Here is a 23,849-nt window from a genome sequence, read left to right as displayed (position 1 = left end):
GAGTGTTCAGCTGTGAGACTCTGCTCCAGGTTAAGAAAACATTTTTATTTTAAATACTTTGGAAAGATCAATCATAGCAGTATAAGTTAATGCCGGGGGAAGCTATGGTCCCAGACCGCTGGCCCTCACAGGCTCGAGGGTCCCATGAGCTCCTGGACCATGGGGGAGAGAGGCTGGAAAGACCCAGGCTCCTTTCTGCTTTGTGGAGCTAGGCAGAGGTCTCCTGCCTGGAGGGCTGAGCTGGCATTTGAGGTAGGGTGGCCTCAGCTTGGCCCCAGAGCATGAGGGCACAGGATCCTGTGGAGGCTGGAAAGTAGGCAGCTGCTGCTCTTCTTTTGGTCCTTGGTAAGGAGGTCCTCAGGCCTGTGCCCCAAAGCCTGAAGGGTTCTGCTTCTGCCAGCGCCATAGATCTTCACCTGTGCAGACATGGGCGGTCAGAGCTTGCCCGAGGACAGCCCAGACCAGAGTGGCCCTTATAATTTGTCACCCCTCCAGGTTAGGCAAACACTCACACATCCTGTCCAGCCCCAAGGCTGCTGTCCAGCCCAGCTCTTCATGGGCCAGGCTAGGGTTGGCATAGCAGGCTGCCACGTCACCTTCCCGCCGTGCCACCACCTTGTACGGGATCTGCAAGGGAGGTAGTGGACACTTAGCTGAACCTGGGCCTCAGGAACCGCAAGTGAGAGCAGCACCTAGTACTGAAGTTGAAGGAGGCTGGAGGAGATGGGCGTGCTGGGGTGCCTACTGCATGGTTAGGACCTACCTTCTTCCCTGAAGCCTTCTCCATGGCTTGGACCATCTGCAGGACAGAGTAGCCTGTGCCCGTGCCCAGGTTGTAGACCTGCCCAAGAGAACGGGATATTGTATGTGGTGTCTCACCCAGCCCACAGCCCACATTGACTCTGGATTCCAACCCTTTCCTCCCTGGCTTCCTACCCGGCAGCCACAATGCTCCTTCAGCTTCTTCAAGGCTGCTATGTGGCCCTTGGCCAGATCCACCACATGGATGTAATCCCTTACACCTGGAGGGGAGAGTAGTGTGACAGGAAGTCTGCCCTGCCCCCAGTCTCCCTCCTTTCTGACTCTTAGGCTCACCTGTCCCATCCTCCGTAGCATAGTCATCCCCAAAGACATTCAGGGCCTCTCGTCGCCCAATTGCCACCTAAGGCAGAGGTCAGGTCAGCTTCCTCAAGGTCCCTGGTACCAGGGTACTCCAACGCACCCTAGGATTATCCCCCCCTACCTGGGAGACATAGGGCATGAGGTTGTTGGGAATGCCCTGGGGATCCTCGCCGATTCTGCCAGAGGCATGAGCACCAATGGGGTTGAAGTACCGGAGCAGCACTGCGTTCCAGGCCTGTGTGGTGCAGGTCAGACAGTGGGGCCGGGGCACACGCAGTGAGTCCCAACTCAATCCACAGCCATCTACCTCACCCACGCCCGTTCTATGTTCCCTATGCATGAGCGAGGGATGGCACCCGCAAACCAGTTGCTGGGACCTTGGACAGGATATTGCCACTTCTGAGCCTCTTGTCTCCTTGCGGTGAGAGTGCCCAGGGTCCTAATCCTGGGCTCAAAGTGAATGGGATGAAAGTTGGGGCGAGAGGTCCTCACCGAGTCTGCCCGGCACAGGTCCCGTATCATCTCCTCGATGAAGAACTTGGACTTTCCATAGGGGTTGGTACAGCCCCCAGTGGGGTGGGCCTCGTCCAGAGGCAGGTACTGGGGGTTCCCGTACACGGTGGCTGAGCTGCTGAACACGAGATTCTTCACCCCGTGGGCCCTCATGATCTGGCCGTGGAGGGGAGGGTCAGTGGCCTGTGCCTCCCCAATTAGTCCCACTTGTTACTCCAGCCTAGGAGGGTGGGGCTGAGGCGACGGGCACGCTCAGTTACAGAGAGGGAAACAGGCTGGGAGGTAAAGAAAGGCATGTATGTGTCCAAGATAATACAGCTTGGGTCCTGTCTGGTGCTCCCACACCGGCCCCTACTGTGGCCCAGCTGGGGTCTGTGTCCCCTTCCTCTTACCTCCAGAAGCTGGATGGTCCCTGTTAGGTTAACTCTATAATAATCCAGAGGCTTCTGCACCGACTCGCCCACAGCCTTGAGCCCAGCAAAGTGGATGACGGCCTTAAAGCTGTGCTGTGAGAGTAAAGCAAAGGTCAGAGAAGGGAAGCTCTGCCACCAACGCTCCTTTCCCCTGCCAAGCAGCCCCCACCTTTTTGTTTATTTGTTTTGAGATAGGGTCTCTCTGTGTAGCCCTGGCTGTCCTGGAACTTGCTATGTAGACCAGACTGGCCCCAAACTCAGAAATGATCCGCCTGCCTCTGCCTCCCTGGTGCTGGGTTTAAAGGCATGCACCACCACATCCAGCTAGCACCCACCTTCTTAAAGAGGTGCTGTAGGGCTGCCTGGTCCAAGATGTCCATCTCCTCAAACTCCACAGAGCGGCCTGTCAGCTCCTGGACCCGCCGTAGGCTCTCAGGCATGGAGTCCCCTCCTGGTGGCATGTAGAGGCTATGAGTATTAGAAGGAAGATGGAGGTCTGAACACAACCCCTCCCTACAGAAACCAGTCACTGCTTTGCATCCAGCTCACTCACCACGTATGGCATTATGGAAATTGTCGATGACTACTGGGGAGTAGCCTGCCTCCAGCAGCTCCAGGACTGTGTGGCTGCCTATGTAGCCAGCTCCACCAGTGACCAGCACCTTCTCCGCCATGGTGCCTGCTTAGAGGGCAGAGTTTCAGAGGGTGTCTGTTCAGGGATGCTGGTCCCCTTGACCTCATCTTGGAGGATGCAGTTGTGGGCCCTAGTTTAAGGAGGGGTTCCCGAGTCAGCCCTGGGTCTGACTGGACAACTGTCACTTTCTGGCAACAGGGGCTGAAATGTCCCTACCCTCCCTAGGCCAGTAGCTTCCATCTCTAGGACTAATTACTGTACACATGCCATGGAGGGCCCAATGGGGCGATTCAAAGGCCCCCACCTGTCAATGTAGGACACACACCGTATTGTCTAGTTCCCGTTGATATGGGGTAGGAAGAGGGGACTTTTGAGGACCCATCCTTCCTGCCTCCCTGTCTGGAGAATGGGCAGTCCTGGGCAGAAGAACATGGTTTTACGGTTGGGAATGCTAGGATTTAAAAAAGGGCTGTCTCTATAAACTCAGGTCTTCTCCCAGGAGCAAAAGTATCCTGGGTTTGGAACTAATACCTAGTTTTCCAACAACCCTTCTACTTGAAGGTCAGTTGGGAGGAAGCAGAAAATATAGCAAATGACTTCAAGGGTGGGGTCCTGAGTCCTGGAGGCTGAGCCTAGCTAGCTCTGAGGCTGCAGTACCAACGGGCCCTGGAGTTGATAGGGCTTCTCCACCCTGGGGCAGCCAATAGCTCAGCTTTGGCCCGGCTGGGTCACTCCCCGGCTTGAGGCAACAGATCCCGCCCAACTTTGGGCAGCATCCCAGTGGGCTGGTGTCGACGTGGATTTGGCTCCATTTCCACTGCCAGGTGTGCATCCCGCCCTAAGCAAACTGCTGGGCGGACAGAAAGGAAATCCACACACTAAGGCCTTTCATTCTCGAGATCTGGCCTGCTTCCGTCTTTCTCCAGGCTGCCTCAAGTCGCTGCTGGGGTCATTCTGCTGCAGCCCACTGGACTGGGCATCCACTGCATACCAGAATTACTAACCTGTACTTGTGCTCCCCCTGCCCTCAGTTTCCCCCACATCTGGATGAGACAGATGTCCCACTAACATTTGGTACTAGGGTCAGAGCCCGAAGGCAGTCGGTCTGGGGGGGGGGGGTCACACGGGATCACACAGCAGTGAGACCTGGGCTGGGTGGGAGCCCCCAACTCCCCCTCTTCCCCCCCCCCGCTACTCGCCGCTGCTCCCGCACTGAGCAGGGACGCGGTGAAGTGGTCACCGAGGGGCCCTGGAGTCATAAAAGCTGATCCGAGGCCGCTTGGGGGGGTGACCTTCGCCAGCTGCCCTTTCTCAGTTTTCCCAGTCTGTACAATGGAAGGGAGAGGACGCTGGGCACCAAGAGCCCGGACGCGCCCGGCTTAGCGCTGGACTTTGGTCTTGGGCTGGGAGCGCGAGCGGGGAGCCAGGTCCGGAATGAATGGGTTCGGGTTCCCCTCTAGGGCCGCGGGAATGCTAACATAAGGGGCGGGCCTGGCTCTGTCTCGAGCACGGACCGACCCTCTAGGAACTCCCTCGCTCCCCGCCGACCACAGGCCCTTCCGTGCCCACTAAGCCCTTCATTCTGCTCTCCAAACCTGCTGAGGATCCCGCGCTGGCTCCAGGTGCCGCCTCCTGCGACCAGGGCGGCGGCCCCTTTAAGAACTGACAGCCCAGACTGGCCACGCCCCTTTCACGCCCTCCAGGAAATGTGTCTACAGGGTTACCTGCTCTACGGCGGCTCTAGAGGGACAAACGGCCTGCACAGGTTTAGGCGACTGCGCAGTGCGTTTTCATCAAGGACGGAAGTGAGGGGCGCGGGCCCCATCCGCTCAATCGCAGCTGTGGAGACACAGAGCTAGGAAGGAGTGTGGCTTTTCTAGTCTCCACTCTGAGCCGCTGGCTTCCGAGTTTCCCCTCGGGCTGCTCTAGTTGGAGGGCATGGCTGGCCTGGGCTTTGACCTGGATCCAAGTCCACTTTGGGAAGAAACCCTGGAGCGGGAAGGAACTTTTAAATTCTCAATAGCAATTAGTGTGCCCATCATTGAGCCACTGCCTCCCTCCAAAAGTGTGTCTGTACCTGCCAACCATATAGCAGTCCAATACACAGTTTTGTCTCGGTTTAAAGTAAGAGGCGGGGCTGGAAGATGGCTCAGAGCTCTTGCTGCTCCTGTAGCGGATCAGAGTCCTTTTCCCAGCACCCACATACTGCCTATCATTCCAGGGATCCCATGCCCGCTTCTGGCCTCCATGGCCGCCTGCACATACCTGACGTTCTCCCACATATACATAAATAAATCTTTCCTGGTGGCACAAACCTTCAATCCCAGCACTTAAGAAGCAGAGACAGGCAAATTTCTGTGGAGGACAGCGAGATCTTCACGGTGGGTTCCATGCCAGCCATGGATGAATAGTGAGAACCTGTCTCCAAAAAAAAAAAAAAAAAAAAAAAAAAAAAAAGAGGCAGAGCTGGAAGATCACTTGTTACTCTTCACAAACACAGCTCCAGGATCTCAAGCCACTCTTTCTTGGGGCTCCTGCAGTCACTGCCCCCCCCCCATACACTTTTTTTTTTAAATGTTATTTTTACTTTTTTTTTTTTTAACTTTAACCTTTATTTTATGTGTACGGGGGTGAAGGTATCAGATCCCCTGAAACTGAAGTTACAGACAGTTGTGAGCTGCCATGTGGGTGCTGGGAATTGAACCCAGTTCCTCTGGAAGAACAGTCAGTGCTCTTAACCGCTGAGCCATCTCTCCAGCCACTATTTATTTTATTTATTTATTTTTTAAAGTGAGGAAGAAAAGCTTCAAGAAGGCTCAGTAGTTAAGAGCTGGTGCATGCAGGTGCTTTTGCTGAGGACCGAAGTTGTTTTCTTAGCACCTAACCTGCACGGTTCACAACTGTCCGTATGGGCAACTCCAGGTGATCCCCAACCTCTTCCGGACTCCTCAGCATTTACACTTAAGTGCACATACCTACACATGCATGTGGCATGTGTGTGTGTGTGTGTGTGTGTGTGTGTACATCTTAGGGGCTGGAGAGATGGTTCAGGGGTTAAAAGAGCACAGAACCAGGTTTCAATTCTCAGCACCCACATAGCAGCTCACAGCTGTCTATAACTCCAGTTCCAGGGATCCAACACCCTCATATAGACATACATGCAGGCAAAACACCGATGCATATAAAACTGAAAGTAAAAATTATTTAAAAAGCCTGGCAGTAGTGGTGCTTTTCTTTAATCCCAGCATTTAAGAGCCAGAGGCAGATGGATCTCTGTGAGTTCAAGGTCAGCCTGGTCTACAGAGTGAGTTCCAGGACAGCCAGGGCTACACAGAGAGACCCTGTCTCAAGAAACAGTAACAACAGAATCTTTAAATAATTTTTAAAAAGAGGCAAGAAGTCAGGCATGTTAGCTCCTGCCTGCAATCCTAGCACTTTGGAGGCAGAATTGCTGAGTTCAAGGCCAGCTTAGACCACATATCAAAACTAATGTAGAGCTTATGAAGATTGCAAGTCCATGAAGATTTGAGTTTGACACCCAGAACTCATATGAAAACAAGAATTTTTTTTTTTTTTTTTAATGCAAGCTGGGGCTAAAGCGGTGACTCAGAAGTTAACAGCACTAGCTGCTTGCTCTTCCAGAGGTCCTGAGTTCAAATCCCACCAACCATATGGTGGCTGACAACCATCTATGATGAGAGCTGGTGCCCTCTTCTGGTGCACAGGCATACACGCAGGTAGAACACTGTATCTGTAATAAATCTTTTAAATAAATAAATAAATAAAAAGTCAAGCTGAACATTATGTTTTTCATCCCAGCATTGGGGGTAGGGACAGGCAAATTCCTAGGTGCTCACTGGCCAGTTAGCCAGCCTACCTGGCTAGTTCCAGGCCAGTAAGACACCTCTGTTACTACTCTGAGAACAGAGAGGCACAGCCTCAGAAGCAACCCCTTGGGAGTCCTGGCCAGCCACCATGCTGGTCTTGGGAATTAACCCACAGCCATGATTTCCAACCACTGGACGGGGGGCCTCTGTGTGAAGATGGAAGAGATCAGACAGGAACCAGGGAAAGCCCCCACTCTTCCAGAAGAATGACCCGATTCTCCTACTCATAAACGAACACACATTTGCATGATTGATATCAGAAAATTAAACCTTTAATTACACAAGCTGTTGTCAAAAATCACGTACAGAGTGAAGATTTCCCAGAGATGCGGAGGTCGACAGATGGCCACCACTGCAGATCAACTCCCACCATTTCAGCAAATGCTCTGCTGGCTTGAGGGAAAACTGCTCTCTGGTCCCTGCCGTAGAGCAGGACCCTCAGGCATGGCAGGGTGGACTTCAGCTCTGTTAGCCAGCAGATTCACCCAGGAGACCCAGGGCCATCCCAAGCCAGTGCTCAGACACTCAGCTCTTCGGAGCTGGTCCACTGTGAAGGGACACTTTCGGGCTCCAAGGCCACTCAGTCAGCCCCAGCCCTTTCTGTCTAGAAGGACCTTCGTGATACCTGTTCATTTGTCCCCATTCCATTTCTCCCATCAAGGAATCGTTTGTGCATGCCACCTCCCGCAGTCCCGGATCACAGGTGAACAAGGGCTCAGAGTTTGCAGGTGGCCTGTGCCACTTTGGAGCTGGTCTTTCTGTTCAGGGCTTGACAGATGAAGTCTCCGGCTTCAAGGAGCTTCTGGAGGTCCACACCCTTGAAGAAATGAGACAGAGGATGCCCTCAACACCTAGGGAAAGAGGCTAGACAGCTTTGGCATGGGAAAGGCAAGGTGACAGCACACAGGCCCCTGTTGCGACCACTGTCTGGGAGATTGTGTCTGGCTGGCACCAGGGTTCTCTTTTACATTGTTTCCTTTTTTATTACATTTATTTATTTAATTTAGAAATAATATTATTTTACATATCAGTCCCAGTTCCCTTTCCCTCTCATCCTCCCATGCCCTCCACCAACCCCCCCCATCCCACACCCCCACATGCCCTGTAGAGGGAGGCCTTCCATGGGGGAATCATCAAAGTCTATCACCCAGGGTTCTTTCTTCAGGGCGGCTTGTGGGTCCACCGCCAGAAGAGGGACCTTATTAGTCTTGTCCCATCTCCATGTTCAGGGCCTGGCCTATGGGAGACATAATGTCCACCTATTTGCCTCTGTGTCTTTCTACCTGTGCCAGGAATGGCACCCAAACCATTGCTCATGGTACAAGGGTTCTACTACCGAGCCGCTTCCTCACCCCACACAACTGTAAGAGCAAATCCTATCTGTGGCTGAGTACCGGGTGCTAAGCACTCTACATGGTTTCTTCTGGTGCTAGAGACTGGACCCAGGGCCTTGCCACTGACCTACACCTCTGGCCATACATTTTCTCATGTCCCATAACAACCTATGAGCGCTACTTTTACTGCCGTTACTGAGTTTAGAGAGATGGCATAATCTGAGGTTGCACAGCCTGTGAGGAACAGATCTGAGTTTTAAATGGTCAAAACTCAAAGCAGAGACACTGTGTGACCTCTACACCGCCACTGAGGTCCCTACTGAGTCTGGTGAAGCCCTGTGCAGCTACTTTTACTGTCCTCGTTTCAGAGAGAAAACAGGCTCAGGCTCAGGGAAGTGACTCTTTGCAGGTCATGAAGCTGGCCCCTCTCAGGGCTCTTTCCATCCACTTCCTGGGGGGCCTCCTAGACCCCAACTATGGGCAACACTCTGGGACCTTGGTCTCCTGCGCTCATGATCATGTTCAACCAGACCAAAGTCTCTTCCGCCACGTTGCTTCCTCTGCCAGAGACCTCTCTCCTCATTCCCTTTTTGGTTGGCTCCTTCTCATCCTTGGAATCTTAAGTCTACCCCTTCTAGGTCATCAACCAAACCTCTCCAACCGCTGACACCCTTGTCTATGGCTATTCATGTACACACCCCAGGCTGCTCTGCCAGGGCCTCTAACCACACAAGGTTCCATTTCAGCCACTTTCCACTCTCCTGGATGATTGTTTAGTCTCTCTTCTGCTCTTCCAGAAATATAAAGCTCCCACAGCCCCTGCCACCCTTCTCCTAAAGGCCAACAACCCTAAGCATGCCCATCATCCCTATCCTGTTTCCAGGTCAGCCCTGTTAGTTCAGGGATGTCACCACCAGGGGGCAGGCGGGCTTACCGTGTGAATCCCCAAGCCAGTCAGCATGTAGACCAGGTCCTCGGTAGCCAAGTTCCCTGAGGCCCCTTTTGCATAGGGACATCCTCCCAGTCCTGCCACAGAAGAGTCCACGACACTCACTCCCATCTGGAAACACAGGATGGTGAAATGTGGTTGCTGCGGGAGCCTGAAGCTCCTCACAAACCCCCTGCCCTGGTGTCAGGAATTCTACCAGAGCCACTCTCCTGCCCGTGACCCTGCGGGAGAGGAATCCTCTGAGGATCAGTGAATCTCTTCTGCTAGAGGATCTTCCCCCATCCCTTCATGGTTGGTTCCTGGCTCCGTTTCCCCTTTGAGCCACCAGTCTAGCTCCTTGGTCCAGTGAGACTTGTGGAGATAGCAGATTCAGCTCTTGAGCGGTGTTTTGTTTTGAACAGAGCTAAAGAAATGGGAGGCTGGAAGGCTCTCAAAAGGATTTACAATGGGCTAGTGAGATGGTTCGCTCAGAGGGTAACGGCACTTGCCACCGAATCGGACAACCTGAACTTGATCTCCAGGCAGAAGGAGAGAACCAGCTCCTTAGTCCTGACCTCCACAGGCAGGTACATCCCCGTCACATCCCATCAAGTCTTCAGGTCTAACACTTGCTATGGCCCTGATGCCAGCATAAAAACCAACACCAGAGGGCGCCATTGCAGCAGGTTTCACTTTCTTACTCTCTTGCTCACAAGGCTGTTAACAATGTCTCCTCCATGTTCCCTGAACACGGTAAGCACCCGCTTCAGGCCTCTGTACCTACCCACCTACCTTACAGAATCCTCTCTTGTCCACCAAGTCTGTTATTTTCCGCGAGAAGACGTTCCCTTAATCTAAGTGTTTCACCATCTGTGGTCTCATATACTTTTTTTTCCTTTGGTTTTTGAGACAGCTCTGGCTGTCCTGGAACTCTATTTGTAGACCAGGCTAGCCTCGAGCTCACAGAGATCTGCCTGCCTCTGCCTCTTGCTGGGATTAAAGGCACATGCCACCACTGACAGGCTCAATACTTCTGTTTGAGACAGGGTTTCTCTGTGTAGCCCTGGCTATCCTCAAACTCACTGTTGTAGACCAAGCTGGTCTTGAACTCAGAGATCCATCTGCCTCCCATGCTGGTATTAAAGGTGTACCACCACAGGCACTTCAATACTTTCATTAATGAGTAAAGTGAAACTGGGCTGCCCTGCCCCATGCCCTCCCTCTCAGGGATGGGGCACGTGGCTTTCATTACCTGGAGGGCTACCAAGGTGTTGGCCAGGGCTTGGCCATAGGTGTCATGGCAGTGGACAGCCAGTGCGGCCACAGGCACCTCGCGCATGACAGCAGACAGCATGTCTTTCATGAGTCCCGGGGTGCCTACACCAATGGTGTCCCCAAGGGAGATCTCATAGCAGCCCATCGAGTACAACTTCTTGGCAACCTGGAAAAGCGAGCAGATACTTGGGAGGGCCTCAGAGACACCAGCATGTGACTGACACTAGGGTTCAGAAGCAGGGACTCTGCCCAGGAGGTTCACCTCCCTCCTGGAAGTGCTGTGTTCCTGTTGGGTCCTAGACCCTGACAACTCCAATGAGAATGGTGAACATTACCCACAGGCAGCGAGACTGAGACCAGAATGGAGGCAGCCGCTGCAGCAGCCCGTGTCGCCCGATTCCTCCACACGGCTGACTGGGATCAGGAAAAGCCCTTCCTTCATTTGGTGGCAGGGTCTGCCGACTGTGGGTCTCAGGTACTAGCTGGGTACTTTCGTACACTTTAAGGAGCCACAGGGAGCTATGACTTTACAGGAGTTCATCTGTAACCGGTGGGTCACTGCCAAGCGCCAGCAGCCCAAGCCTTCCCTGAAGGAGCTGCCCACGCCTGGCTCTGCGCAGAGTGGAGCGGTGGCAGTGGCAGAGACAGAAGTTTACTGCCGATCATCCTGACAATGACAGAGACATCCCACCTTCCACCCCTGCCCGTGTGCCTATCAGGGGACAGCAGTGGCAGGCCTCTGGGGCCATGTGATGCTGAGTCATGTCCCCACTCTGCAGATCACTGGCTACGTGCTTTGGGGGTATAACTTCTCTGAGCCTCAATTCCTGCTTCTGGGAAGTGATGGGCTATGGGAGTGGGCTGCTCTGAGCAGGGAACGACAGCCACTCTGAGCCCTCGGCACCATTCCTCTGACTGGCTGCCACAAGCTACTGGGCACAATGGTAAGACCCGATCTGCATCTGCACCCTGGGTGGCAAGTGACTTGCTTCCCCAACTGTTCACGGGAGAACGGCATCAAATGGGCAGTGAAGCTTTCTGGTTGAAGTTCCTGGGTTACTCACACTCAGATCCTATGCTGGCTCCTCCTCTGTGTGGCCCTGGTTACTAGTCGAGAGGATGTGTGTGGTCTCTCGCCTACTACAAGGAACCTGGGGACACCACGCTGGTGATCAAGCCTCAGCCCATGAGACTGGAAGCTGAATGCGGGGCTTTCAGGTGGGGCAGAGACCTGGCGAGGAGGTGACCGGAGGGGCAGGGGTGTGTATGGAGGGGAAAAAGTGTCCTACTGGGAAAGGGAGGTGAGGGCACCTGTGCACACAGGTTGGCAAGGATGTTAACCCTCACGAGGCCTTGCCCCACTACACACACCTCAGCTACTTTAGCCGGGGAGACCTTCCCCTCATAGGGACATCCGAGGGCACAGGAGACATACCTGTGGAAAAATGGGAGGAACGGTGTCAGTGCCCCCAGCTCGCTGGCCATCAGAAATGGCTGGTGACCATCTGACACACATCCCTGGTGAGCCCACAGTAAACATGAAGCCGGGCAGGAGGCCCAGCACTGGGTGAAAGGTTAGCACTGAGTGGGAGAGAGGCTCTTTGGCCTAGTTTCTGGAGCACAAGAGAAGCCTGAAGGACAGGCGGGGCTGAGAGGCTAGTTCCGGAAGCAGGGTTGCAGGTGGCTGAGAATTCACCATAGGTACAAGGAACTAAGGTTCACCTGAGCTGTCTGGAGGGGCAGCCCCATGTACCGGGGGAGCTGCTCTAGTATTCAGGTCACCAATGCCAGGATGAACACACAGGTTAGTACAACAACAAGAACGGATGTGAGTCAGTAGCAAGGCTTGAGGGCCTGATGGCTCATCTGCTGGTCTATTCCATTGATGTTTACTGACGATGTGCCAGGCATTAGGCAGAGTGGGCCCACGCATGGGCCCTAGCCTCCAGGAGCTTGTTCAAGTCAGGAGCATGGCAAATAAAACCATGCTCACAACAGGAGGGAGAGAAAATTCCAGAAAGAGATGAGCCCCGAAGGAAGCAGCAGCAGGAGGAAGCACAGGCAGCCAGTGTAGCAAGGATCGGCTAAGCAGGCCTCCCTGAGCTCCCTGAGGCCATGGCGCTGGAGTTAGGGAGGGGAGGTCTTCGGAAAGCATGTTGTAGTCAAGACCAGAAACTGGCGTGCCCAGGACAGAGCAAGGGACAGAACATCTAACGCGGGGTGTGTGTGTGTGTGTGTGTGTCAGGGGCACAGAAGGGTGACTGGATGGGTGGCCGGCTTGCCTGACCCGTGATGGTCTTGTGGGCTGTAGAAGCAGGGGCTGCTCTCCCCACCTCTTTACAGAGTGAGACTGAGGGTGGTAGTTCAAGCCTGGTAACCCGAGCACCAGGGAGGCTGAGGCAGGAGGATTGCCAGCCTTGGTGACATAATGAGCTCTAGGCCAACATGAACCTAGAGTGAGATGCTGTCAGAAAAACAAACCAAACCAAACAACTCAAATCCTTCATGGTCAAGTACAATATTTTACATCTTAAGAGATGGAGACAGGAGTGGTGGCGCCCACCTTTAATCCCAACACTCAAGAGGCAGAGGCAGGCAGATCTCTGTGGGTTCCAAGCCAGTCAGGGTTACATAGAAAGACACAGCCTCAATAAACAATTAGATAAATAAGTGTGTAAGTCAAAATAAAAAGAGATGGAGCAATGCTTGCTGAATCAACACTACAAAAACCTTGTGTGCTTTCCACCTTAATTTTCCCATTCATTCTGCAAACATTGCTAAACAAGAAAAGGTGGTGGTGGCACATACATTTGATCCCCGTACTTGGGAGGCAGAGGCAGGCAGAACTCTGTGAGTTCGAGGCCAGCCTGGTCTACAGAGTGAGTTCCAGGACAGCCAGGGCTACATAGTGAGGCCATGCTCAAAACAAACAAAAAATAAAAAACAAAAGGAAAGAAGAGAAAGAAAAAGTTAAAAGATTTACCAAGACAGAGCACAGGCTGGAGGTACTGACTGGAGACCCCGCTTTCCCGCCTTCCTTCCACCTGCTCATCTGGTCTCGAGCACCTTCTGTGTACCAGGCCCCGCAACGGGAAAGCTCAGTACCCAGGGACTGTGGGGAGTGGCCTGTCCTGAGAGGGAGCCTAGCCCAGTGCAGCTGAAGACCTAGACAGCTAAGTGCCATGGTTTCAGGATATCAGAAGACTTTGGAACCCAAGGAGGGGCGCTGTCTTCTGCTGAGGGACAAAGGAAACCAAGAGGAGCTGACAGCCACGCAGCACCCACAGGGACTGAGCTGACAGCCATGCAGCACCCTGCAGGGACAGAGAAGCAGAATGGAGGAAGAAGCGTCCTGTCCATGAAGGGTGAGGTCACAGGCCTGGAGCAGGGAAGCAGAGGGCACTTCGGCAGATGGAGCGGAGCTCCACAAGCGGCTGGAACACAGCATGCAGCCTCAGGCCAGAAAAGAGCCATGGGCTACTGTGCGTGCTAGATTGAAAGCATTCACTCACTGTGCACATAGCTCAGGGGCAGAGTATTGCCTACCCTGCTACAAGGTTCCATCAGTGCTGAACCCCTGTTCAACCACTGTATTTCTTGTTTTGTTTTTTGGAGACAGGTTTTCTCTGTGCAGAACTCCCCCTCTGTAGAACAGTGTGGTCTCAAACCCAAGAGATCCGCCTGCCTCTGCCTCCCGAGTGCTGGGACTAAAGGCATGCACCACCACGGCCTGGCCCCTGCCCTGTATTTTATTGTTGCTATTGCTTGATTTTGTGTTCTGAGACATGTTCAAAGGCATGCATTACCAGGCCTTGTGCCACCAGGCCTGGCTTCCCAGCACCGTAAGAATCAAATCCTAGAGCTGTGCATGGTGGTGTTCCACGTCTCCCAGCAAGACACAGGTGGCTGTCTGTGAGTTCCAGGCTGGCCTGATCTACACTTGGTCAGCCACCAAATTTAGGTCTGAGGGAAACCCCGGATAATCTCCTGACTCCGATCACTTGGAGAAGGTGCAGGTGTGGAGTTTGGGTTGCTCCCACCCAGCAGGAGCCTGAGGTGGAGAGAGTAGAGGGTGGAGGAATCTGGCTCCGTCCTACAAGGGTGCTGAGGAAAGAACCCTCTGAGGCCTGACTCACCCTCTCACAGGGATGCTGGCGGCCTGTGCGGCCTTCATGATTCCATCAAAGCGTTGGAAACTCTCGTCTATGGAGCAGTTCACATTCTTCCGGGTGAAGAGCTCAGAGGCCGCCCCAAAGATGCTTACTTCCTTGGCACCCGCAGATACCTGCCAATATCCCAGTGAATACCTTTAGCACGTCATTCTTGGAGGAACTGGTCCCAGCGGCAAAACCTTTCTTGTGGCAAGTTTTATGGTCTGTGACTGTTACAGGTTGAAAGTCACATAAATAAATACCCTTTAGGAAAGACGTTGGGGATGGCGAGATGGCTCAGTAGGTAAAAGGCATGTGCTGTCAATCCTGATGACCTGAGTTCAATTCCCCAGGACCCACATGGTAGAAGGAGAGAATCAAGTCACTCAAGTTTTTCACTGACCTCCATATGAATGCCACCGCACATGTATGTGCGTGCACACACAATACATTTAACAACAAACAAATATGTGGATATCCCAATCCCCAGAACATGACCTTACTTGGAAATAAGTCACTGCAAATGCACTTAGATAAAAATGAGACCACAACAGGGCAGGATGGGCCTAATCCAGAATGACTGGCGTCCTTAAAAGATGGCTATGTGAAGACACTGAAATGAGGGAGGTGACCTGAGGGTGGAGCGGACACTGAGTGAGGCACGTACAAACCGAGCAATACCAGGGCTAACCGGTCATCCCAGGCACTAGGAGATGCATGGGACAGGCTCCCGTGAGGCCGCACAGGCAGCCAACACCCCCTGACCTCTGCAATGTGAGACAGTAAAGCCATTCCTGTTACAGTTGCAGTATTTTCTCACTGCAGTCCTAGCAAACTTACATCAATTAGAAAACAAAACAAAAACAAGGCTGGGGATGTAGCTCAGGGCATTTCCTAGTTAAGTGTGAGGCACTTGATTTGAACCCTAGGACCTAGAGATACCAAAAAAACCTAAAGTCTGATGTCCTCCAAGGAAATCAACACTACCACCATCAACCTGGGGTGGGGCGGGGGGGGGGTCACTCTTGAAATAAGTTTATGATGAATCACACAATCAGCATGTCAAGACACTGTTTAGAATATTACAAGTGATAGGTGTTTAGCAGCCACTGCAGAAGCTTCCATGTGCAGCGTTGTTACCCTTCCCTAAAGAAGTGAATGATCCTGTGTGCTACAGAGATGGCGAGCACTTAAGAGTGCTTGCTGCTCTTGCACAGGACCTAGGTTTGATTCCCAGCATCCATATGCCCTATCAACTGTCTGTAACTCCAGTTCCAAAGGATCTTATGCCTTCTTCTGGTCTTTGCAGGTACTGCAATGCACATGGTACACAGGCATTCATGCAAAACACCAGAACATATAAAATTTCAAAAAAAGAAAAAAAGTGGGTAATCCCAGGACTTAATAGTTTCAGAAAGTGTGTGTCTCTCAGGCTCTTGCCAAGCACTGACTGATGTGTATCCTACTGCCTCCCTAATGGGCTCAGCTGTAAGTACCATCAACAGTCCTAGTTCATGGGCAGACCACATGCTCAGAGGTTAAGCCATTTGTCAAGACAATGGAGCAGTGAGTGACAGGACTGGACTACTTTCTCCCAACCACCAATCTGGTGCTGCTCATCACCGCTGGAGATAAGCTGTTCAGAGCGATATCCCAGGATAGGACTGGAAGACAAGATAGGGATTGATACTGTCAACCTCTTACCGCTTCCTCGAAGCCTTTCATATTTGGAGTTAGGACTGGATAGTTGACACCAGGAAACTTCTGAATGCCCTTCAAGACTTCAGAGTGGTCAGCCATCTGGGAGCCAAAGAAGCCAAGAGCTGAGCGTCAAAGAAGACCTTCTCTCACCACTGAATCTTGTTTCCAATGCTTCCCTTATCTGTCTGACCATTCAGGGGTCAGGAGACACCCTGGGCATCGTGACCTCGGCAGCTCCTACAGCCAGTACTGCCAGCTCTGTGGTACCTGAAGTCACATCTAGCAGCAGCCACTTACCAAGCAGCCCTGGGCACCGCTCCCTCTGCAATGCCTGGCACTCACTGTCATGGGATGGTTTGCCCACCCTTGGGAAGTAGCAGTCCTTGCTCTCCCATTTAGAAACATAGATGCTGCAGATGGCCGTGGGGATGAGCTAGGAGACACCTCAGAGGCTACCTCTAACCTGAGAGGGCAAAGGCCTCACTTACCAATGGCTCCAATACACTAGGGCAGAGCCCAGACTGAATAGGAGCCCCTGGCTGCCAGGTCATATCCCTTCCTGTGCTACACAATGCTGAGACTCACCTGAGACCCATCAAGCCCGGGACCTGGAAACTGATGCTTCCAATTTCCAGTAGCTGCAAGAGCAAATGGGGGTGGGGGGCTTCCCACCCTCCCATTTGGGACAGGCTTCTTCTGGAGGCTGAGCTCACCTGGGGAACCCACTTTGGAGAGACAAAGCTGGTGGCTTCGATAACGGGGAGCCCTGCTTCGGAAAGCATGTCTATCAGCTTGATCTTCACTGGGGTAGGCACTATGTTCTGTAACAGACAAAAACCCAGAAATACAAGTCAGCAACATTGGTACCAAAAAATGGGCCTTAACCAGAAGTCAGACCTCAGCCTGAAGCTTTCACTGTGCTAGATCCTCACTGTGGTGACCTCGGACACTCACGTGAACTCACACACGGTTTCCAAGTTCTACCAATTGGTCCTCTGGCAACTGATGGCTGCTCACCTGAGGTGTTCATATTTGCGTAGAAGCACCATTATCCTCGGATGCAGACTCTTCCTTAACTCAGTGTGTAGGTTTATGACCCCATTATAAACTGAGAGCCACGCGCCTTGGCCATCGTGGGCAGAGATGAATCACCACTGCTCTGTGAGTGCTGTGGGATGGACCCCCAAGCATCACACCCTCCCCTCTCCTCTCTCACTTCCCCAACTGCAGTCTCCGATGCCTCACTTTCCTGCCCAAAAGCCATCCACAAGGAGCAGGAGAAATGGCTCAGCAGTAAAGAACCCCTGAGGGATGCCTCTGTGGGCACTGCACGCATGTGGCAGATATACAGATATAGACACACACACATATAAATAAAAAGAAACCTTAAGCTGGATGGTGGTAGTGGTGCAAATAACTAAATATAAAAATGAAAAACTCTAAACTTAAAAAAAAAAAGCCTTCCATGGCTCCTTGGTGCCAGTCAGTAAGATTATGTTACAAGTCCATTCCAAGCCTGCCATTGTCTTCCCTGGGTTGTAAGCTACCATGAGGGCACTGGGAACTGAACTTGGGTTCTCTGAGCAGGAAGCACTCTTAACCCCTGATCATGTCTCCAACCTCCTCACAAGTCAGATTTCAAGTACTCAAAAGCCACACATGTTGCTACCATAAATGGTTTATGAACCACATTGGAAGTTACCCTTGGCCACTCGAGTCCTGTACACGTGGGCTGGACACATGTGGCTGCATATTCAGGTGCAGAATCTTACACTTTTAAGGACATTTATGTCCTTAGTAAATACTTACACACACACCTAGGCCTTTTCTATTTCATCCTCAAAGGAGTAAAGTTGAATATATATTCTGCTTTGCAGTCTGGAGTCACTTAATACACTTGTATTAGCCTGGCAGTGGCAGCCCACACCTTTGATCCCAGCACTTGGGAGGCAGAGGCAGGCGGATCTCTGTGAGCCTGGTCTACAGAGCTAGTTCCAAGACAGCCAGGGCTCTTACACAGAGAAAGCTTGTTTTGAAAGACTAACAATAGCTGCATAATTTATTTCAGTTTACCAAAAGTCCATAATGTACCTGACCCAACTTCCTTGGAATGCTCAAAACAGATATGTGAATCATCTTTTCTGAACCGGCTTCCATCTTTACCTTTTCATTTTGCAGACCATCGCGGGGACCAACTTCCACGATCTTCACCCGCTTCGGGAAAGCCCCCATGGAGGAGGTGCTAACCTGTCGTTTAAAAGAGGAAGCACTCGTTAGCATAGGACTACGCAGGCTCTTCCTTCCCTACTGCAAACAGCTGGATTTCTTCTCCCTACTTAACTCCACCTGGTCCTCTTTCAGGATGAAGACGGAAAAAGCCAGCTGTGCTCTGGGCAGGAATGAGCAGGAGAGCCATGCTTCCGCACAGGTCCTCCTCTGGTTCAGATCCACTTCTCACTGCCCATCTGTACATTGCTCATTCAGCACTTCCTCCAACCCGGCACTGTACAAACACTTGACTCCATCCTGTCTATTTCTGCAAAAGGTATCATGGGCGCTGATGCTCAGCTGGGACCTGACTCACCCCTTCCTAGAGTCACCCTGCCTTGGAGGCTCTGCAGAGTTTGGCTGGCTGACCTCATTACTCACCCCTACTCTACTGCTCCTGTCTCTTCTCTCTGCCCAACACATGGCTATGCTCCAGTCCAGCAGGGCTGCTCTCTGCTCAACTATTCTTACATCCACCAATCATTTAGTCAGTCAGAGAGCCTTCCTCCGACTAGCCTTTGAAGAGCTCTGTATTTCCCAAGACTACAAGGATTTCTTTCTCTATAAGCGGGGAGCTCTTGTCTCTCTCCGACCCATCTCATCCTGGCTGGCACTGTCCTGGCAATGCACTCAGTAACACTACAGGAAAAACAAATAATGCACAAAGGGCCTAGCTGTCAGATCCCACAGCGGTGCTGAGGATACAAACAAAGGCTCTGCTATATTAACACTAGTCTAAAGCCTAATTCTAGACTGACTGGCGACATGATGGGCAGTGGGTCTGAGGAGGTGACATCCCCAGCAGCTGAAGAAAACATGTTTTTTCTCACAATTTTAAAACGCCTTAGCTTACTATATACCAAGTCTGCCTCAAATCTTCCCCTACCCACCTAAAGAATGTTCAATTAATTATTACTTATTTTACATGTTTGGGTGTTCTGTCCCCATGTATGTCTATACCACATGTGTGCAGTGCCCTCATAAGCCAGAAAAAGGTGTCAGATCCCTTAAGACTGGAGTCACAAATGGTTGTGAGCCACCGGGTAGGTTCTAGAGATCAAGGCCGGTCCTCAAGAGCAGCGATCACTCTAAACCGCTGAGCTACCCCCTCTCCAGTCCTTCCCCAGCCCCAGATAAACACGCTGCAATGGAGCTAAGGGAAAGGTGCCCTGCACAATATACCAAGGCCTCCACACCTTTAAGGACACGTCCCTGCCATGAATCAGCTGAAACAAGTCAACACACCTGAAGTGGCTTTGGCTTTAGCCAGCAAAAGTTTCTGATAGACTAAGGGGGGATGGCCCTGAATTACAAGAAATTAGCAGGCTGAGAGAAGGGTCCCTGCTCCTGGAGTCTTTCTCCAGCAGAGACCGTCAGCCTCTGCGGGTGCACCACCCTAAAATGACCCCAGTAGGGCTTAAGTGTCATGGGCCAGGACCTTGGTTCTACTCATTGCTCTTCCCAAGGCCCTGGAACATTAAATAGAGGCTCAGTAAGTACATGCTGAAGCAAAACCCGCTTCCAACTTTCTTTGGAACAAGTTCAACTTAGTTCTATTTCTTTCCCCACAACAGCTCTTCATATAACAATTCAGGCCAGGTGTGGTGGCTCACACCCCTAATCCCAGCACCTGGGGGGTGGAGGAAGGAGGCCCAGAAGCCCAAGGTCATCTTCAGCTATGTAGCAAACTTGAAGCCAGACTGAGAGTTGTAAGATCTTATATTTAAAACATCCCCAGGGGCTGTTTTAAATATAAGATACTGCTCCTACAGCAGACCCGAGTTGGGTTCCCAAACACATGTCAGATAGCTCACAATTGCCTGTAAGTCTAGCTCCAAGGACCCTGCTATTCTCTTCTGGCATCCATGGGCACCTGCTCACACACAGGCAGGCACACATGCATTTATGTAATTCAAAACTAAATAAATGGGGCCGGAGAGATGGCTCACCAGTTAAGAGCACTTGATGCTCTTCCTGAGTTCAGGTCCCAGCAACCATGTCAACTGCCTCTAATTCCAAGTGGCCTCCAAAGGCACCGGAACACATATGGTACACACTTACACAGATATGCACACAGAATGAACCAATAATAAAAAAACAAGACACTGAAGAGATGGCTCACTGGTTAAGAGCACTGGCTGCTGCTCTTCCAGAGGACCTGGGTTCAATTCCCAGCACCTACAACTGTCTGTGACTACAGTGCCAGGCGATCCAACGCCCTCACACAGACAAAACATCAATGCACATAAAATGAAATTAAATAAATGAAAGACAAGCACAGAAACCTGGGTTGGCAAGAATTAAGAAGCTTGCTGCTAAGCCTCATAGCCTGAGTTACACTCCTGGAGTCCACACAGCAGGGTAAAACCGACCTTGAAAGTTGGTCAGCCTTTGGACTTTCCCTCAGACAAACTCACACATAACAAACAAACAAATGAAGGTAATTAAAAACAAATTAAAAGTGAAAAGTGACATCGTGGACATTAGCCATAAACTCACGAAGGTTCATTTCATTACACCAGGGTTGTTTTTTTGTTTTTTTTTTTTTTTTTAAGTTTTTCCAGACAGGGTTTCTCTGTAAGGCCAGACTGTCCTGGAACTCACTCTGTAGACCAAGCTGGCCTGGAAGTCGCAAAGATCCACCTGCCTCTGCCTCCTGAGTGCTGGAATTAAAGTCATATGCCACCACCACCACCAGGCTATACCAGGTTTTTAATTGATTATGATTTAGCTGGGCATGGTTGTGTGTGCCTGTAATCTAAAGGCAGAGGCAGGCTAATTTCTGTGAGTTCGAAACCAGCCTGGTCTACATAGTGAGCTCCAGGGCAGCCAGAGCTACATAGAAAGAGACTATCTCAAATAAATAAAACATTATTATCCACCAACTCATTTAACTTTCTTAAATTAAGTTGGAGTTGGCATTTTCATTTGATCCCGGAGCAATCGGGGTAGTTGGGTAGATTAAAGATACATACGTGGTTTTATGAGAGCCCCATGAGCTACCAAGAAAGCATTTTCCCCAAGTACTGATATAATGCCTAAACTCTCCAACTTTAATCTTAATAACCCCGTCACTGAGCTCAGGATGTAGCTCGGTGGTAGAGAAGGGAAGCGAGGAACTGATCCCCCCACACAGTTCAACTCCACCAAAGCACCACCAATATCCAATCACTCACCACATCACCCTGAGACAAGCTATCCATTTTATGCACAAACAAGCTGAGTAAGCATCTCGGTCATCCAGCCTTGAAAGTGATAAGCTCATCCGCCGACACCGGTTTGCGGTTTAGTCAGCGCAGTTCTTTGGCCCTTTCCCTCCCCTCACTGCGCGTGGGAGAGAGAGGACGGAACACCAGGATCCAACAAGCCCGAAGTACAATTCCGAGGGAATCCCTGCCTGGCCCACGCGATCCACGTTCTCTCCCAGGCGTCCGGAAAAGCAACAAGATCTGGGAAAGGCAGCGAGCTGGGATGCTTTTGCTTTTTCCAGATGGGACGTATTTTTCACTAATGAAGGGCTGGAGAGATCCGAAGCTCAATTAGGGAAAGAAGCCAGGACCACCGTAAGGGAGTTAGGACACCCAGGATGATGTCCCAGGTCTCCTCAATGACAGCGGGTTGCTTCGCGTCACCTGGCCTCAGTTTCTGCGCTTCTTGCAAGGGATCGGAGCCAGAAGGTCTGGGTCCCGAACTCTCAAACCCACCCGGCTCCGGCCCCTGGAGTTGCCCCGCTTCGCCCGTCACAGCAATCAACGAGGCCCACCCCACCCCGACTGTCACCCGCCTGGGGCACTTACAGCCCGGAGGGACGCCAAGCCCACCAGTCTTCGCGGGAAAGCCTTCCTCACTGTCGCCATCTTAGCCCAGTCTCCCGTGGCCACACCCTCGGGGTTCCACGTGACCGCCGATCGCCGTGGGGGCGTGGCCCAGGCGTGAGCTCCCGGAGTTGGCTCCACCCGCAGTCTGACTGTTTACCTTCCCGTCCACTCAACAGAACTGTGTTTCGGTTTTGTTTTGATTTTGGCTTTCTAATTCTATGTGGCCCAACTTGCATATCACCCAGGTTGTCCTCGAACTAATGGCAGTCCTCCTGCCTCAGCCTCCCCGATATAGGCAGGAATGAGCCACTACATCTTGCTCATTCAGTGGTTTTCCAGGTTTCTGTTATAAAGACACAATGCAAGGAGCAAGGAACGTAGGGATGAATAAAACCTCAGCCGGGTATGGTGACACATGCTTGCAGTCCCAGCACGCCAGAGGCGGAGGCCCCAAGTTTGAGGCCAGCCTGGTCTAAGTAAGAAGCTTAGGTTCTGTCTCAAAAAACCAAACCCAACCAAAGAAAAAACGATGGAGAAAAAGTAGTGGAAGTCTCTCTTCCAGGGTTTAGCGACTGAGAGGCGTGGAGAGAAACACATAGCCGTCTAATGTCTAACTTTCAAGATAAGCCGCAGTACATCTATTACTACTGTGTTCTGAATTTTCTGCTTTGTATTGAGTATCTACCAGCATCTTCAGGCCACATCAACTTTAGTGAGAAGACATCTTTAGATTCGGGAAGGAGTATTCAAGTGAAGAGCTTATCAAGTAGAAGACAGTCGGAATTAGCAGAACTCTGGGCTGGAGAGATGACTCCGTGGGGAACGTGATTGCTACTCAGCATAAAGTCCTTAACTGAGATTCTGGGTACCATGCACCTGCCCAGCATAGGGGTGCATGCCTTTAATCCTAGAACTTGGGAGGTGGAGGCAAAGTAGGCCCGGTCTTCACAGGGAGTTCCAGGACAGCCAGGACTATAGAGAGAAGCACTGTCTCAAAGAAAGAAACAATTTTTTTTCAAGTTTATAAAAAAAAAAAGTTTCCAGACAAATCGAATACAAATGCAGTGACCCTGAGGTAAGGAAAACTGAATGCCTAGCGCAGTGTTTTTCAGTCTGCATGTTACACCCCATTAACTGGCTGCAGTCACTAGTTGGGAGGTAGGAATTATTATTGAAAATAAAGAAATGGGAAGTATCAGAGAACATTATATTAGAGTAGTAAAACACACTGGCGAGGTGGCTCAGCAGTTAAGAACACTGTCCCTGCCGAGCCCCGCGTTCAGTGGCTCACAAACATTGGTAACTCCGTTTCCAGAGGATCTGATGCTTTCTTCTGGCCTCTGCAAACACTATGCATTGGATAGCAGCACAAGCATGTAGGTAAAACACTCACACACTCAAAATCAACAAGTCATTTAAGTGTTGGAAGCTTTGTGTCTACAACATACGCCAACCAGGCTGCAAAGCAAAATAAAATTTTTTAAAATTTTAAATTTTACAAAATTATTATTTTTAGTTATATGTTGGTGTGTGTGCCTGCATATGGGAATGTGAGTGTGAGTGCTGTTGGATCTTCTGAAGCTGGAGTAACAGGCGGTCTTGAGCTGCCTAGTGTGGTGTTGGGAACTGACCACAGGTCCTCTGGGAGAACAGCAAGTGTTCTTAACCACCAAGCCAGCTCACCAGCTCAGGAAAATAAACTCACTGAGTGTTGTAGTTAATTTCTGAAGTCTGAGGTACTCAGAAGGCTGACTGGAGATGTAGCTCGGTTGGTAGAGTGCCCGACTAGCATGCAGGAAGTGTGG

General features: G+C 51.4%; 2 protein-coding genes across 3 annotated transcripts; both read right to left on the bottom strand.

Annotated features, from left to right (window-relative positions):
• Positions 1 to 24: 24 nt before the first annotated feature.
• On the bottom strand, positions 25 to 4,393 carry Gale (UDP-galactose-4-epimerase). Of its 2 annotated transcripts, none has more exons than XM_051173598.1 (11): positions 4,278 to 4,393; positions 2,602 to 2,730; positions 2,384 to 2,499; positions 2,028 to 2,141; positions 1,615 to 1,791; positions 1,244 to 1,357; positions 1,096 to 1,162; positions 937 to 1,022; positions 764 to 841; positions 513 to 627; positions 25 to 416 (listed from the first exon to the last, which is right to left on the bottom strand). In XM_051173598.1, the coding sequence occupies exons 2-11, from the start codon at positions 2,720 to 2,722 to the stop codon at positions 358 to 360; spliced, it is 1,047 nt and encodes a 348-aa protein (XP_051029555.1). In that variant the 5' UTR covers positions 2,723 to 2,730; positions 4,278 to 4,393; the 3' UTR covers positions 25 to 357. The 2 variants fall into 2 exon arrangements, with proteins under 2 accessions (XP_051029555.1, XP_051029556.1); XM_051173599.1 differs by having other exon boundaries at positions 2,602 to 2,727; positions 4,278 to 4,337.
• Positions 4,394 to 6,821: 2,428 nt separating this feature from the next.
• On the bottom strand, positions 6,822 to 22,125 carry Hmgcl (3-hydroxy-3-methylglutaryl-CoA lyase). The gene is made up of 9 exons (XM_051173601.1): positions 22,024 to 22,125; positions 18,122 to 18,205; positions 16,672 to 16,779; positions 15,962 to 16,057; positions 14,243 to 14,391; positions 11,478 to 11,541; positions 10,084 to 10,272; positions 8,838 to 8,963; positions 6,822 to 7,386 (listed from the first exon to the last, which is right to left on the bottom strand). Exons 1-9 carry the CDS (start codon positions 22,081 to 22,083, stop codon positions 7,285 to 7,287), a joined length of 978 nt encoding a protein of 325 aa, XP_051029558.1. The 5' UTR covers positions 22,084 to 22,125; the 3' UTR covers positions 6,822 to 7,284.
• Positions 22,126 to 23,849: the final 1,724 nt, after the last annotated feature.

Source organism: Phodopus roborovskii, unplaced genomic scaffold (genome assembly GCF_943737965.1).
Source record: "Phodopus roborovskii unplaced genomic scaffold, PHOROB, whole genome shotgun sequence".
NCBI classification, from domain to species: Eukaryota; Metazoa; Chordata; class Mammalia; order Rodentia; family Cricetidae; genus Phodopus; species Phodopus roborovskii.
This window is presented reverse-complemented; position numbering and strand designations above follow the sequence as displayed.

Bases quoted from the DNA above. Each gene is read 5' to 3' on its own strand.
- Gale (XM_051173598.1), bottom strand. From the start codon at position 2,722: ATGGCGGAGAAGGTGCTGGTCACTGGTGGAGCTGGCTACATAGGCAGC. The intron at 1,792-2,027 runs GTAAGAGGAAGG...CTCCACGGCCAG, and splicing joins GGACCATCCAGCTTCTGGAG to ATCATGAGGGCCCACGGGGT. The intron at 842-936 runs GTAGGAAGCCAG...TCTCTTGGGCAG, and splicing joins AGGAGCATTGTGGCTGCCGG to GTCTACAACCTGGGCACGGG.
- Hmgcl (XM_051173601.1), bottom strand. From the start codon at position 22,083: ATGGCGACAGTGAGGAAGGCTTTCCCGCGAAGACTGGTGGGCTTGGCG. The intron at 11,542-14,242 runs GTGAGTCAGGCC...ATTTTTCCACAG, and splicing joins GCCAGCATCCCTGTGAGAGG to GTATGTCTCCTGTGCCCTCG. The intron at 7,387-8,837 runs GTAAGCCCGCCT...CATTTCTTCAAG, and splicing joins CTGGCTTGGGGATTCACACG to GGTGTGGACCTCCAGAAGCT.